The sequence below is a fragment of the Capricornis sumatraensis genome, chromosome 21, assembly GCF_032405125.1.
Source record: "Capricornis sumatraensis isolate serow.1 chromosome 21, serow.2, whole genome shotgun sequence".
NCBI classification, from domain to species: Eukaryota; Metazoa; Chordata; class Mammalia; order Artiodactyla; family Bovidae; genus Capricornis; species Capricornis sumatraensis.
The window spans coordinates 40,659,164-40,674,597 of NC_091089.1; the positions used below are offsets into that span (position 1 = coordinate 40,659,164).

At 41.7% G+C, this 15,434-nt stretch overlaps 1 protein-coding gene across 12 annotated transcripts in view; it reads right to left on the bottom strand.

Annotated features, from left to right (window-relative positions):
- Positions 1–15,434, bottom strand: part of DLGAP1 (DLG associated protein 1) — a 300,524-nt gene that overhangs the window by 282,672 nt on the left and 2,418 nt on the right. For 5 of the 12 annotated variants that reach the window (XM_068993912.1, XM_068993907.1, XM_068993906.1 and 2 more), the window contains exon 1: positions 12,815–12,907. The exons of 2 other annotated variants lie outside the window; for them this stretch is intronic. In XM_068993912.1, the coding sequence (XP_068850013.1) occupies positions 12,815–12,907 (93 nt within the window). Of the gene's footprint in view, positions 1–12,359; positions 12,435–12,814; positions 12,908–15,434 lie in introns of those variants that run through there. 5 more of the 12 variants (XM_068993909.1, XM_068993908.1, XM_068993905.1 and 2 more) reach the window with 1 other exon arrangement.

Sequence of the window (15,434 nt, forward strand, 5' to 3'; positions counted from 1 at the left end):
GTGGGGTGCCTGGGCATGTTTATATCTGTGTTGTCCAATATGGTAAACACCAGCCACATGAGAGGACTGAGCATTAGAAATGTGGCTACGGGGACCGAGGGGCTGAACTTTTCCTTTTATTTAACTTTAATTACTGTAAACTGAAACAGCTACATGTGGCTGGTGGCTACCATATTGAACAGCAGCACAGAACAAGGCTACTTGATTTGAAAGGAACCCTGGGGGCCGCCTGCCCTCATTTCCCCAATAGGGAAGTTTCCTTGCTCTCTCCCTGACATGTTTAGCTAGCCTCTTGTTACACATTTTTTAATAACAAGAAGCTCTTTTTCACCTTGCTTGGGATCTGATGCTTTTGTTGGGAAAAGAATCTTTTCAGTCTAACAGCTGCCTCCTCAGGTGTATGAGCTGGGGATACAGTGTTTGCGTTTCGGTGTGATAAAGCCATTCATAATCCCTGGGGTTATCTTCTGACCTGCTCCTCCTCTGCTCTTCTCACGCCCGTGGGCTTTTTGGTCTCCCAGGGCAGCCCCAACTGCCTCTCAGTGGGGGTGCAGTATGGTGCTGCCACCCACAGAATCCAGGTGAATCCATCCTGCTGGCTGACTGCTGGAGCTCAGGATGATGTGTGAATGTGAGGATGCTCTTCCCTCAGTGGTACTCGCTGTCTGTCCAGATTTCTTCTCCAGGGCCTGGGCAGCCCCACCATCTCTGGGGCCAGAAGCCTGGTTGTTGGGCTCAGCCTGGTTGTGGTCTGAGGCCTCCCATGCACCTTCTGGGGCACCCGACCCTGCTCTTCCTCATTCTCACACCATTGCTTGTCCTGAGATGCTGCCCAGAGAGTTGAATTGCTTGGGCTTGGCCTCCAGGCTGGACTGTATCCTCCATTTGGGGGAAACATGAGTATTTCTGAAAAAAATTCCATATCACCTAGTCAACCAGAGACTCAATCATGGCCTCCGTTTACTTTTTCTCACCAGCTGGTGGTCATTGCCCCATCTGTGTGTTCCTGTCCCATGCTCGTCTTTTTCCCTTTCCCACTTTAGTCTAGTCACCTCTCCCAGAGTTCAGTGTGGGTCAAACAGTTGCTAAATAAATCTTGGTTGAATGAAAGATGTTGAGAATGGTTGTCCTTGTATTGTTTAACATTTAAATATATAACATTTAACATGATCTGCTCACAATCGAGACTACAAAAAGGGACCGTAGATTATGATAGCTGGGTGAAATCATTGCTGGTTGAATCTAAGAAATATAATGTTTGCAAATATCAATGAGAATTAAATTGGCATGATTTAATATTAGTGAATTCTTTCATTTCTTAGTTACTTACATGTCCCTGTGAAATGAATAATTAACATTTCCTTCTTATGCATGGGGATATTTGATAAAATATTGAATCAAGAGAAAGTGGGAGCTGTTGAAACATTAAGATTGTATCTATAAATTTAAACGAACTTCATCTGGGCTTAAATAAAGGGAGAGGACATGAAATCAGGGCTTGTTAGAACAATGAATTCTCTGTGATGAGACACAGGTACATGAAGAGCCCAAAATGAGTTTAGAAGCAAGATCCTAAAGACTCCGTGACTTCCATGTTCATCACTGAGTATGGCACTTTTTATCCTGGTGGAATTCAGAAGCCTGACCATCCTGTCTTGTTATCTGCTATAGGAATTTAGTTTAAACTCTGCTGATATTCCCTAATAGTACTATTTGTCAGATATATTAATATGTACCCCCTGCCAAATGGCCCACTTAATTCAGTTATATAAATGATTAACAAGCATTCTAAAGGTTGACCATTAAAGAGACATATTTTTTCCTTTGGACCTGTGGTAATTTAACAAATAGTAAAATTCGCGAACTTTCCAAATATTTAGTTAACCATCTGGGATGTGTGGAGCTCACATCCCCAGCAGAATTCTGGCTCAAAATATGCCTTTGAGATAACTTTCTGGTCTCCCCAAAAGACAAAAATAGAAAGTCACACTTCCTTAGAGAGAAATTGGGTTTGGGAATTCCTAGCTTCCTTTCTCATCATTTCACTGCCATTAATTTTTATAGAAGAAAACATTCCTGAATTAATACAAGCAAAGGATATTAAATGGGCAGATAGTCCTAATTGGGACATAAACTTTTAGTGTTTAACAATGCTATAACTACAGTCAGGTTGGCAGTCTCAAGGGATAAAAAGTATTGTTTCTCACTGGAAAAAAAAAAAAAAGGCACAACGGTCTTGAGTGATGGTTTATTCCATCGGCTGATAAATAATTTTCCAGTTACGTGAAATAATATTCTATTCCAAATGCATTATACATCTGACTTTGCAAATGAACCTTATGTGTTACTTGTTTTCTAACGTGACCACTTTCCAAACTGGATTTATTTTTATATCTAACCATAGAGGTGCAATCTGTTTTTTCGTCAGTTAACCATTTAAAAATTTAACATTTAAATTTAATAATTTAAAAAACTGTCATCACATTCTCATTGAGAAATAATTCTTCAGGAAGAGATCAGAGGAATATACCAAGCAGAGGCAGCACAGAGTGGTGGAAGGTGAACAGACAGTGGAATCAGACCAGGGTTTAAATCTCCATTCTGTCATTCATCAGCAACACAATCTTGGGCAAATTAATTACCTCTACTTTGTATAAAATGGGGGTATGAATAGCGACCCTAGCAACTTTTAGAAGGACAATATATGTTAAGCATAGGCCTACTGAACCTTCTCAGTAAATGTCAGTCCTTCTTTTTCTCCCTTTTTTTCTCCTCCTTCATCATCCGCTTATGATCCTTGCCATCATTCATTATCCCACGGAAGTGCCTTGAGCATGGGATGAAGATGAGGAAATGCCCAGTCTGTGTCTGGGCAGAGCGCTGGCTGGGACTGAAAGGCTTGCCTGTTCTTAGAGAAGTCAGTCCCTCTCTCTGGGTCACAGTTGAGGAAAAGGAAAGAAAGTGAACTTGTCTGTCCAAGTCAAGAAGTGCATTTATACTGTGAGCCAGTCAGGACCCCTTGACACCCACCATCCATCACTTGTTGTTTTCAGGAAAGTCAGGCCCTGGGAGAGCTGCCAATTACATTACCAAGCTTCGGACAGCTAACTACTAACATTTTTGGACTTTATCAGGGTTTTCTGATATATCTGATCTATCTAGAGTGGATACACACTCCCCTCCTCTGCTCTATCCTGGTCCCTCTCATTCCTGTGTCTCTACCCCTCCCTCAACCGCATCATTAAACTCTGCCTTAGCTTGAAACAGTGACTGTAGCCCACCAGGCTCCTCTGTCCATGGGATTTCCCAGGCAAGGATACTGGAGTGGGTTGCCATTGCCTTCTCCAGGGGATCTTCCCAGCCCAGGGATCAAACCCAGGTCTCCTGTGCTACAGGTAGCTCTCTACTCCTGAGCCACCTGCTTAAAGGGAAAGGAATGGGTAACAGGTTTCAAGCTGTGCCTTGGAAGCTTCCCACCCTCCTGCCCCTGAGGGAAACTTGGATGCAGGGCAGTGGGTGGGAGGAGAGGGGATTTACGTTTGAATTCTCCTAGTCTTGTTTTCCAGGTAAAGAATCCATCTGCAATGCAGGAGACAAATTTGATCCCTAAGTCAGGAAGATCCCCAGAGAAGGAAATGGCAACCCACTCCAGTACTCTTGCCTGGGGAAATCCCAAGGACAGAGGAACCTGCCGGGTTATAGACCGTGGGGTTGCAAAAGAGTCGGACACAACTTTGAGACTAAACAACAACAGCAAAGTCTTGTTTCAGTGTGAGTATTACAGCCATCTCTTGGTACCCAGGGATGCTCAAGTCCCTTATATAAAATGGTGTGGTATTTGCATGGAAGCTATGCACATCTTCATGTACTTTAAATCATCTCTAGATTACTTATAACACCTCGTACGATGTAAACGCTTCACAAATAGATGTAAATACAATGGAAATGCTATGGAAATAGTTGCTGGCAAATTCAAGTTTCCATTTTGGAACTTTCTGAAATTTATTATTTTTCTAATATTTTCCATTTGTGGAGCCCACGGTTACAGGGTGGGGACTGCTCTGGGTTTTATACTTTCTGCTTCATATGAACAAAGAACTCCCTGGTTAAAAACGTCACTGTCGTTTGCAGTTCTTTCTCATATTTGTGTTGACTCTGCATGTTCAGTTCACAAAGAGGAAAGCCCTAACAAGATGCACTTTCTAGAAACCTTAGCAATAGCCTAAACCATAACCACATTAGGCCCAGTGCCTAGAATGGAAAAATCAGAGTGGGGCTTGTGGCAGAAATTTTCTTTTTTCTAATCAAAGAAAAAAAAAAAGCAGTGTAATTGCTTTGGGCTTCCCAGGTGGCTCAGTGATAAAGAACCATCCTGCAAATGCAGGAGACATGGGTTCGATCCCTGGGTTGGGAAGATCCCTTGGAGAAGAAAATGGCAACTCCCTCCATTATTCTTGCCTGGGAAATGCCTAGGACAGAGGATCCTGGTGGGCTACAGTCCAAGGGGTCGCCAAAGAGCCGGGCACGACTTAGTGACTAAACAACAAATAATTGCTTTACAACGTTGTGTTAGTTTCTACTGTACCACAATGTGAATCAGCTCTGTATAAACACGTATCCCCTCCCTCTTGAGCTTCCCTCGGGCTCCACCTCCCCATCCCCCCCAACCATCGCGCACCTCTAGGTCATCACGGGACACTGAGCTAGGCTCTCCATGCTACACAGCAGCTTCCCACTAGCTGTCTGTTTCACACATGCTGGTGTTTGTATGCCAGTGCCACTCTCGCAATGTGTGGCAAAGTTTCTTGAGTAGACAGAACACCAAGACCAACAACTGTCTTGTGCTCCTTGAGGGACCCTGACAGGGGCAGGGAGGGGGCAGTAAAAGGAAATGAGGAAGAAACCCCACCTTCTCCACCATGGAGGAGACTGGGGAATGCTAGTTAATCTCTCTGAGCCTCAGGCTCCTCACCTATAAGCATGGTCTGGGGACAATTTCCCATTGCAAATTATATAATAAAACAGCTAAACCCAATTCTCCTTTGCTCAGTAGGGTGTGGAGGAAGGGAAGGAGTATAATTAGCATCACGTGTCTGATGTTTAAGGGTCATTTCAGTGAGGTCGGTGAAGGTTGGTGTTACGGTCCTGCCTGCTGCTGCTGCTGCTGCTAAGTCGCTTCAGTCGTGTCTGACTCTGTGCAACCCCATAGACGGCAGCCCACCAGGCTTCCCTGTCCCTGGGATTCTCCAGGCAAGAACACTGGAGTGGGTTGCCATTTCCTTCTCCAATGCATGAAAGTGAAAAGTCAAAGTGACGTCGCTCAGTCGTGTCCGACTCCTAGCGACCCCATGGACTGCAGCCCACCAGGCCCCTCTGTCCATGGGATTTTCCAGGCAAGAGTACTGGAGTGGGTTGCCATTGCCTTCTCCGATGCTCCTGCCTAGCTGGGTGCAGTCTTCCAGGAGGTTCCATGACATCATCCTGGGAGATTTAAGGGTGTTGTTGGGGTAGCATAGGGGACTGAAAAGACAGGCCAGACAGTAAATGCTCTCTGAACAATGACAGTTTGGAGGAGAAATGCAAAGTAGTTTCAAATTTCCTATCTCGTAATAGCTATAGGAATTGGTGATCTTGATTTACCAATGGAAAAGAAATAACAGTTGGCTTTGGGATTAAAAAAAAAAACAACAACGCAGCGTGAAAGTCAAAATACAATGAAAGCTTGTATAAGACGTTTTTGATTGATTGTTCAGTTCATGAGCTCGGCTGGCATGAAATAAAATGTTTCTTTTCCTGGGCAGTGATTAGATAAGTCGAATATGGCGAAGCAACCCACAGGACAGTTGTCAGCCTACAGATCAATCGTCAGCCTACGGATCGGGTTTTTCATAAACGTCACTGCGCAGCCCTCACAGAGAGTTCTTGTTTCTGGTGGATTTGTTTCACCTCCTTTGTGAAAGCCTTAGAGAGAAGGCAGCAAGCGGGAAAATCAGTTATTTATAGGCATTTTTGACTAAAAGTGTCTGCTCAGCGTGCCATGAAATACTTCCAAGAGGTGGGAGCACAGGAAACGCTCTCAAATCACCGAGAAGCCTGGAGGAGTGTGATGGGGAGAAGAATTTTCAGAAAGCTCAAGTTCATTTGCAAACAAATGACAGTTACTTGCACTGACACCCCCTGAGTTACCGAAAAGCTAGCTGAACTTGTATTAGTTAGGAGAGGAGGAGAAGGGGAGGAAAAAAAGATGAATTATCTAAGGATTCCAAGTCCTTGGGATCTTTTAAGGGACTTTAATGGGGCCAGCAGGTGGCCTGTGATGGAGCTGGCTTCTGAGAATGGAGGGGAGTGATCAGGGATTTCGGACATGAGTCAAAACAGTGATGGACAAGGACCTGTTGTCATCTGCCAGCGATAGTGGACGAACTCCACTCATCGAAGCTGCTCTGGTAGAAACACTCGTCAGAGAACCAAGAAAGGAGGTGAGTGGATAAAGTCCCCTTTAGACAAGCCCCAGAGGTGTTGTTGTTAAGTAATGTACAACTCTGGACTGTAGCACGCCAGGCTTCCCTGTCCTGCACTGTCTCCCAGAGTTTGCTCAAATGCAGGTCCATTGACTTGGTGATATCATCCAACTATCTCATCCTTTGTTGCTGTTAAGTAAACTTGCCCTGTGGACTAACCAAAGCTGCCTGTAGTGAGGCAGCAGGGTCTTGACAGACTTAAGATCTGAAAACAAAAGTAGGTTTTGTTTAAACATACACGAAAGCTTGAGGAGATAGAACAACAGAAAAATTGTGTTCTATCAGCAAACATGAAGCCATGGGGAAACCTGACTGACAGAAGCTGAGCTGTCAAAAGATGTACCCTTTGCGATCTTTTTATCTGCAAACAAAAGCTTTATGTGTTTAGCTGGCATTTGGGGCAGGAAGCCTTAAATCTACCCAGTGATGGGCTTGTCATCCGACTTTGGGAAACTGCTTTTCTTTCCCACAGAATCAGATATGTTCATGCTAACCTTGTTTAATGAAAGTTCAGTCAAGCAACATGTAAAAGAAAAAGTGGTACATGAAACAGGTGAAGAAGCAGTGAAGGGCGTTAACAGCTGAGGATTTGAAAACTCAAAACATTTCACACTGTATTTTTTACTTTTTCCTCAAATCTGAAATATTTTTCTACGACCTCAGCAAACACGAAAGTCATCATTATGCCCATTTTGCAGATCTAAAAATGGAGGTACTAAGCAGAGGGAGCCCAGAGTCCTGTGGGAAGTCCGTGGCAACATTCAAGTCAATGTTTTCATTTGTTAGACTCTACTGCCCCCTTCAGTAAATACAAAGATGAATCTAGTCTGCTAGTTCTAGAGCATCGGGTAAAAGGCTGATTCTTAGATGGATCTCTGCCCTGGATTCTTCCCAGATTTACAGAATCAGAATCTCTTGGATTGATGCCACAAATCCTCATTTTATAGACATCCTCAAGGTGATACTTGTGCACACAAACTTAAGGAATAAGTTGCCCTAAATATTCAATGACAGAGTAAGTGGCCACACGTGTATATGACTCTGCACATGCAGGCAAATGTGGCATCACTGTGCTACCGTTTACCTGTATGGATGCCACTAGGTAATGCTCCACACAGCACTTCCAGCTTCAGGGCTAGATCTTCTTCCCATTGGCTCACTTTTGACTATCGAAAGCAATGACCAAGAGATCAACCTGTAGCCTTTGATGTCTCCTATGCAGTATTTCTTTGACATTTTCTAGAGTTACTCTGATTTAATATAGTTGGCCCCATTGTCCAATATATTCTCTACTATGTGTCACATATTACACACACACACACACGCATTACTTTGGAGCATACAGTTTCAGCTATGCTTACGCTCTTTGTTCTACGAAAGTGAGGTGAGAGGTAAGAGGACTGGCCGCCGAGACGGTGGGAGATGCCAGAGAGAGGTGTGTTGCCTTTACAACCCGGTCCCAGGGCTCTGAGTGTAATGCTGTTCCCTTTGTGCTCTGTTGGTACAGAATTTCCTCCTAATAAAACCATCAGGGTGCAGGAGAGATGGACAGGGCTAACAGGAAGAAAAATACCCATTTCTTTTATTTGGACATTAAAAATCCTACCCTGCCATGTGTAACCACAGAATTACAGACTGCAGGTGATCATTTAGTTAAAGAAACAGCCATGCTTCAAATCTAACTTTCAGATTAGGTCTTTGCCCCTTTGTGCCTTGACCTCACTGCCTTAAATGGATGGAGTAAGAAAGGATAAGCTGGCCTCTGAAATGCGCCTTAAAGGTTTACACAGATGTGAAAGACTTACTGGGCAGCAGCAGGGCAGTGAGTCTGCTAGGCTCAGCTTGCTGCTCATGAAGTGACTAATATGTGTTAGTCAAGGCATCTCCTTAGGATTTATTTTCCCCACTTTTAGAAGGAGTGGGTTGGACTAAGTAATTGCAAATAATTCTTCCATAAGGGGATTATTAGGTGAGAAATAGGGAGGTAGAAAGATGCTATGCCCACCTTCCAGGGAGGATTTTGTGAACGAGAAGGAATACCAGATGGCCTTCCAGTGAGATTTGGGAATGCTATTGTAAAACTGTCATTTGTCTGAAAAATAAATAAATAAAATCTTCTTGGGTCACTCATTACACACCTTCATATTTTAGAGACCTGGAGAGTAAAATCAGGGAGGAGTCAGACAATCCTGAAAGTGTGTAATTAACAGTGGATAAAAAAAATGAGAGGAACAGAAGTCATTTCCTTTCATTGTTATTGGATGACTCTCTGTATGAAAGGTATTTATCATTATCCCAGGGAAGCAGGACACCTCGGACTTGTTTATACTGCTGGTCTGAGATTTAACGTACTCCCTGTAAAAGGGAGGTAAGGAGTTTTCTAGTGGGATGCATGAAAAGTTTGTTTCCCCACTTTAAAGTCATTCTGCTTTTGTGAACATGGTACATACACTTGAAACAGATCTTATGTCATGAATCAGAGATGGAAGAAAGCATATGCTGTCATGAATCAGAGATGGAAGAAAGCATATGCAGGAAGTTTCCAAATTCTGGAAGAACAAAGAGTATAAGCTTCAGTGGACAGAGAAGAGTGACTTTAAGGTACATAAAGGAAAAGATATGCTTATCTAGAAAACTCATTTTGTGAATGTAATTAGAAGTCGCTTTATTTTAGGAATGGAAACAAGGCAGGGCATTTTGCTAAATATCAACAAATAGTAAAAAAAAAAAAAAACCTCAATTTAAAAAAGATAGTTGTATATATTCTTAAATGTAAAAGATCAGCGCATCAGAAGAGGTCTTTCCTTGGTCACGTGAGTGTTCTCCAAGATATCAAAGTGTTAAAAAACAGTATAAATGAGAAATTGGCCATGGTCAATGAAGGAGTGAGCTGATGAGTGTCTCCTTACACTCTGATCCCTCCTTTTCCTTTGCTAATTGTTTAAAAGTAATTCGCTATTTTTCTTTTACTGGAGTATAGTTGCCTTACAATGTGTCTTAGTTTCTGGTGTACAGCAAAGTGAACCAGCTATGTGTATACCTATATCCTCTCTGGTTTGGATTTCCTTCCCATTGAGGTCACCACGAGTTCTCTGTGCTATACAGTAGGTTTTCATTGTTGTTGTTCAGTCCCTAAGTCATGTCTGACTCTTTGTGATCCCATGGACTGCAGCACGCCAGGCTTCCCTGTCCTTCAGTTTCTCCTGGAGTTTGCTAAAACTCATGTCCATTGACTGGGCGATGCCATCCAGTGGGTGATGCTGGGTGATGCTCAACACCACTAATTATTAGAGAAATGCTACAATGAAGAATCACCTCACACAGGTCAGAATGGCCATCATCAGAAAGCTACAAACAATAAATGTCACAGAGAGTGTGGAGAAAAGGGAACCCTCTTACACTGTTTGTGGGACAGTAAACAGTAATTAGCTCTTTGTCTTTACCTTTTAGCTGCAAACTGGACTCAGTTGAAGGAGAATAAATCATTTACTGAAAAAAATTAAAGCACTCCCTTACCATGGTTTTGGTCTAAGAGTTTATTAATATGCACTTATAAAAACAGAGTAACATGATTTTTCCTAGGTCCTAACATGTTCCAAATGGCAATTAATAGGAACACAGCCTGCAGGTGGGGGAGGAGGCAAGATGGTTTGAGAAGCAGATAAATGAACCCTTGATGTGAAGTCTGACATGCATGTTATTTTTATCCAACAGGAAAAGTTACGGGTTCAAAATTTCAAATGAGTAATATAATCACAGTAAGGTCATATAACTTCTATTGCATCACAGTAATAGTAACCTGATTTGACCTGAAAAGGCCAAGTTTTATTTCTCTATGAAGCTATCCTGGCAAGTGACAGAAAAAAAAATCTGACTGTTCAGAGGTATTATAGTTTGAACCACATGAAGTTTCTGATTTCAACTGTTTAGAACAATAAAGCTGGAATTTCTCCATGGTTCAGCTCACATCAATGAGCACAGTAAACTACAACATAGAGGTGGTTGTTTTTTGAGCCTAACACCAAAATGGCAAAAAATCCTAATCTAGTCACCGAGTCAAAGCCAGCTTGGCAATACTGCATATATGTTTAGGGGGCCCCTGTAATACCTCAGGGGCTTCCCTGGTACCTCAGTGGTAAAGAATCCTCCTGTCAATTCAGGAGACCTGGGTTCAATCCCTGGGTTGGGAAAATCCCCTGGAGAAGGAAGTGGCAACCCACTCCAGTATTCTTGCCTGGGAAAACCCATGGAAAGAGGAGCCTGGGGGGCTACAGTCCATGGGGTCACAAAGGAGTCAGACACAACTAAATGACAACACAACAAAATAACACCTCAAGCAAAAAAAAAAAAAAAGATGTGTTCTGCAATTCATAAGTCATTGTTTGTGTTAGGTTGTGTAAAGGCATGATCTCAAATGGACCAGAGATTATGGCTGAGTCTTTCTTACTGAATGGTAAATGTTTACCCTGGCTCCTGAATTTAATTTACAACTGATCAAACTGTTCTCTAAGGAGAAGGGAGAAGGAGGAGATAAATCCCCTGGCCACTAAGAGATCCAGGCTAGTTGTTGTCTTTTACCCTGCTAACCAATGGTAGACCTTCCATGACTAGACTGGATTCTGAGGGATGTGAAAGCCTGTGTGGGGAGACCTTTGACTGTGGCTAAGGACTTTTGGTGCTGCTGAAAATGTCTTTAGAATAATGCAAATTGCAGACCAAGAATAGTAAAGTTTAACAACTTTCAAGAAGGATTTCTGTTTCTTTTGATCTTTCTTTTACCACCACTGACTCTGAACCTCTGCCTTCTCACAGTGTTTTGTCAATTGTCCACACCTCCACCCCCAATACTGGGATGTGGGCAACATCGAGAATTATAGAGAATCAGAGAAACAACTACCACTGATTCTATGTGCAAAGTTCAGATCAGGCAGAAGTAACCTCATTTTTCTATTACATCAAGAAACAGGGACATCTCTACTAAGACCAGGGAAAAATAGGGAGAAGACTGTACAAGCCAAATAGGAAATACATTCAAGAATCTTGAACCACCCCCTGCTCCTTTTTTTTGCTGGATTATTGAGGCAATTTAAATTGAAAATAAAGAAAATCATCAATCTGGTTCATTGTTTTTAAGGCAGGAAGGAAACATTGCAGTAACCAAAGTCACTAGTAGAATTGCTCAGCACAGTGACACATTTCATGTAAAGTAGTTTTTAAAAACTGACTTCACATAATTTAAATTGTTCTAAAACAAGAGGAAGGAAAACCTCAGAGGGGAAAGAAAACCCCACTGGGCAGAGACTGATAGAATCTTGAACAGCATTTTGAAAAATAGTTGTACCTGCATTGAAAAAAATAGTCCTGGGTTCATGTCTATTATGAATGACTCTTCAGTGATCTTTTGTGGAGTCTTATTTAACCAACAGGGAAAAAAGTCACAAGAAAATCCACAAAACCCCCAACCATCCAGAAATTTTAATTTTGCAAAGGAACAGTTAAGCATTCACCATTCTTGTCAAAGAAAACCACAGATCACATTTCAACCACTAGACACACAATATCCTCTCATGACACCTGGCACCTGCGATCATCTGTCAATTAAAGGTTTTATGAAGCCTCCTGGAGACACAGATGTGTGGGTATCTGATGTCTCTACCTGCTTTCTTACCATCTGTACACACATCCGTACTTAGCCCTTTCAGTTGGACTAGCTATTGTTTAGAGAACAAATAAAATAACAACAGAAACTACTCCCCACCACCAAAAAAAGAAAAAAGCCACTTAAACCAACCACACACTATCACCAAATACATAGCAATAAAAGAGTTGTACTCAAACCTGGTCAATCCTTCCATTTCTTGAAACTTGCACACAAACTGAAGAAACCCACTCAGCCTTAAAAAGGTCGATCATCTTGCTCTCCTAAAATTTCATCTCTGAGCGTGCTGGCTTTCTTGTCTGTCTCGTGTGCCTTCTCTCCCCCCCCTCTCTCCCCCTGTGTCTCTCTCTCTCTCTACTTTTACCGGAGAGCGTTTTGTTTCCTTTTTCCTGTTTCTGCTGCTGGATGAATGCAAAAATACACAATCTGAAGGGTTTTTTTTTTTAGGCTAATAGTTGGAAATCTAAAATCTTGCTCTCCTGAATAGCTTATTATGCCAGTCATTCAACATGCAACATTTTACATAAAGAGGCATTTACAGAATCAAGAATTCTGTTTTCTTAAAGCAAAAACAAATCAACAACCAAAACTCCCTCTACTCCTCTGACCCCCTTCCTTAATGATTAGCACTTACCCTGAGATGTGCCATAAATGCTCTATTCCAAATGTACAAAAGCCAACCACATCTCAACTGAGAATTAAACAGTTTTAATGTCTTCAGATCCATGTCCCTGCTCCAAATTCTGATACAGACAGTCACTGGCAGCCGTACAATAGTTCTAAACAGCAGACATCTGATTCTTGACATTTAAAAATAACAATATTGGGGGAAAAAAGGGAGTCTTTTTTAAATCAACCACAGACAGCTTGTGAGGCAGCACATCTAAGCAACTGACTATATTAACTGGAACTTGCAATAATTTCAAGCTACAGTATTTTCTTTCTAAGTCAATGCCAGATGGAGGCTAGACACCTACAGACCTCTCATTTTCTATATAATCATGGCAATGACCAAAGTTAAATAATTTCTAAGTGATAATTCAATATAGAGAGAAATAGAACTTTTTAGTATTTAGAATTCTATTATTGGTGAATATTAACTTGTGTTCAGTCTGGAATCAAATTAGGAACATTTCAGCCATTCATCTGAGATGGTTCACATTTCATGGACATGCATCCTTAACCATGTGCAAACAGAGGAGGGCAGGTGAATGCATACCTTTGCTGCACAATAGAACAAATATTAAAATGAGAAAAATGCATTTGCTTCTATTTCTGAAGCACTTTATAGACTCAGACAGATCTGCACTCAAGTCTTAGCTGTCTCAATTACTACCCATGAGTTCCTGAAGACAGAATTTCATCTTTTGTGCCTCAGTTTTGTCATCCATAAAACTGGAGTAAATAGTAATATTAATACTAATTTTACAAAGATATTTTGGGTACTAAATGGATACTCTAAGATTTCTGGTACATAACAGGCAGAGGGTATATGCTGCTTCTTCCCTCTGTGTTATATTTGGTCTGGGCAGGGATCAGCCATGATTAATGGAGAAATTCAGGTTTGAAGGTAAATGAATCAGGTTAGACCCTCCATGTTGGCACGTACTAGCTGTGTGTCCTTGGGCAAGTGACTTAATCTAATTTACTAAATCACAGTTCCTTTAACTGTAAAATACTTCATAGAGTTTCAGAGAGCAAATTAGGTATCATTGGAAAAGCATCTACTTCAAGCATTTAATAAATGGTAGCTCCAGGCCTGTACAACTCTTGAAAACGGCTCTAATTAGTGCCTTGCATTTGTAACTAAGGCGTCTGAAGATGTGGACTGAGATCCCAGGCCTTCTCAACCAAGTGCCTCACTTTATAGTAGAAGAAAGAGACTTTGGAGAGCTGAAATGATGGTTCTAAGCTGTATCACTAGTGAGTGATCACCAACTAGTTAGTGGCCAACAGGGACTAAAACATAAACCCTCTTATTTAAAGTTCAATGCTTTGTCTGCTAAACTTTCTGACACTGAAATCAAACACATCTGTACATCCAGTTTCAATATTAGTTGGTAATTGGGTCTTTCCTGGTGGCTCAGAGAATCTGCCTGCAATGCAGGAGGATCCTGTTCTATCCCTGGGTCGGGAAGATCCCCTGCAGAAGGAAATGGCAACTCCAGTATTCTTGTCTGGAGAATCCCATGGACAGAGGAGCCTGGTGGGCTACAGTTCGTGGGGTCTCAAAGAGTCAGACATGACTGAGCAACTAGCACTTTTACTTTTGCACAAAGCAATACAACTAGAAAACAAACCCCTCTATGTTCCCAAATTTGCTTCTAAGAATGAGTTTACAAGTATAATTATTCTATGGGAGCTGACAGGTGGTGGCTAAACCTATCTTCCTAAGAGGAGCTTCTGCAGGACATAGATTCTCCTTTCCCTGTAAAGCAAGAAGAGAGCTAGAGAGGATTCCAGTTCTTAGGAGTGTCTCATTTCCTCCTCCCCCATGTGAATGTCCAGCTTCTTCCTTTTCTTTAGAGGAACTCATCTCAGCATACTGGTTGGAGAGTACACTGCATTTACTATGTCCCCACACTGATATATAAAAAAAATTTTTTTTCAGTTTGAAAGTCTTGTGCAGAATGCTGTGCTGGCTCAGTCATGTCTACTTCTTTGCTACCCCACAGACTGTAGCCCACTAGGCTCCAATGTCCACGGGATTTCCCAAGCAAGAATACTGGAGCGGGTTGCCATTTCCTTCTCCAGGGGATCTTACTGATCCAGGGATTGAACCCACATCTCCTGCATTGGCAGGTGAATTCTTTCTGCTGAGCCACCAGGGAAATGCTTTAATTTGATATTTCTTATCTGATCTTATCACTACTGATTATGGTTCAATTTTTTAAATTAAGTTTATTTTGTTTTTGCCACTAGTCATAGAACCTTCATAGACAAAAATGTCTCCTCTTCTAGGTTTTCTGTCTCATTACACATCCTTTCTTCAAGACAGATACCATATAAAAATATTTTATTCTCAGTAGTGGATGAGATTTATGTGGTTAAAGAATTTCTAAGGCTTTCAGTTGTAATATTTATAATGGTCTTTTCTATGATCTAAGAGTCTTGAGTTCTGGTCTTACCCCTGCCATATAGTAACAGTGTGACTTATAAGGCCTTTACCTTTCTTTGAGTCTAGCTTTTTATATTCTAAATGAAGAGGTTTGGTTAGCTTTAAACTTCTGTTAGTGATTCTTGATAATTTAATT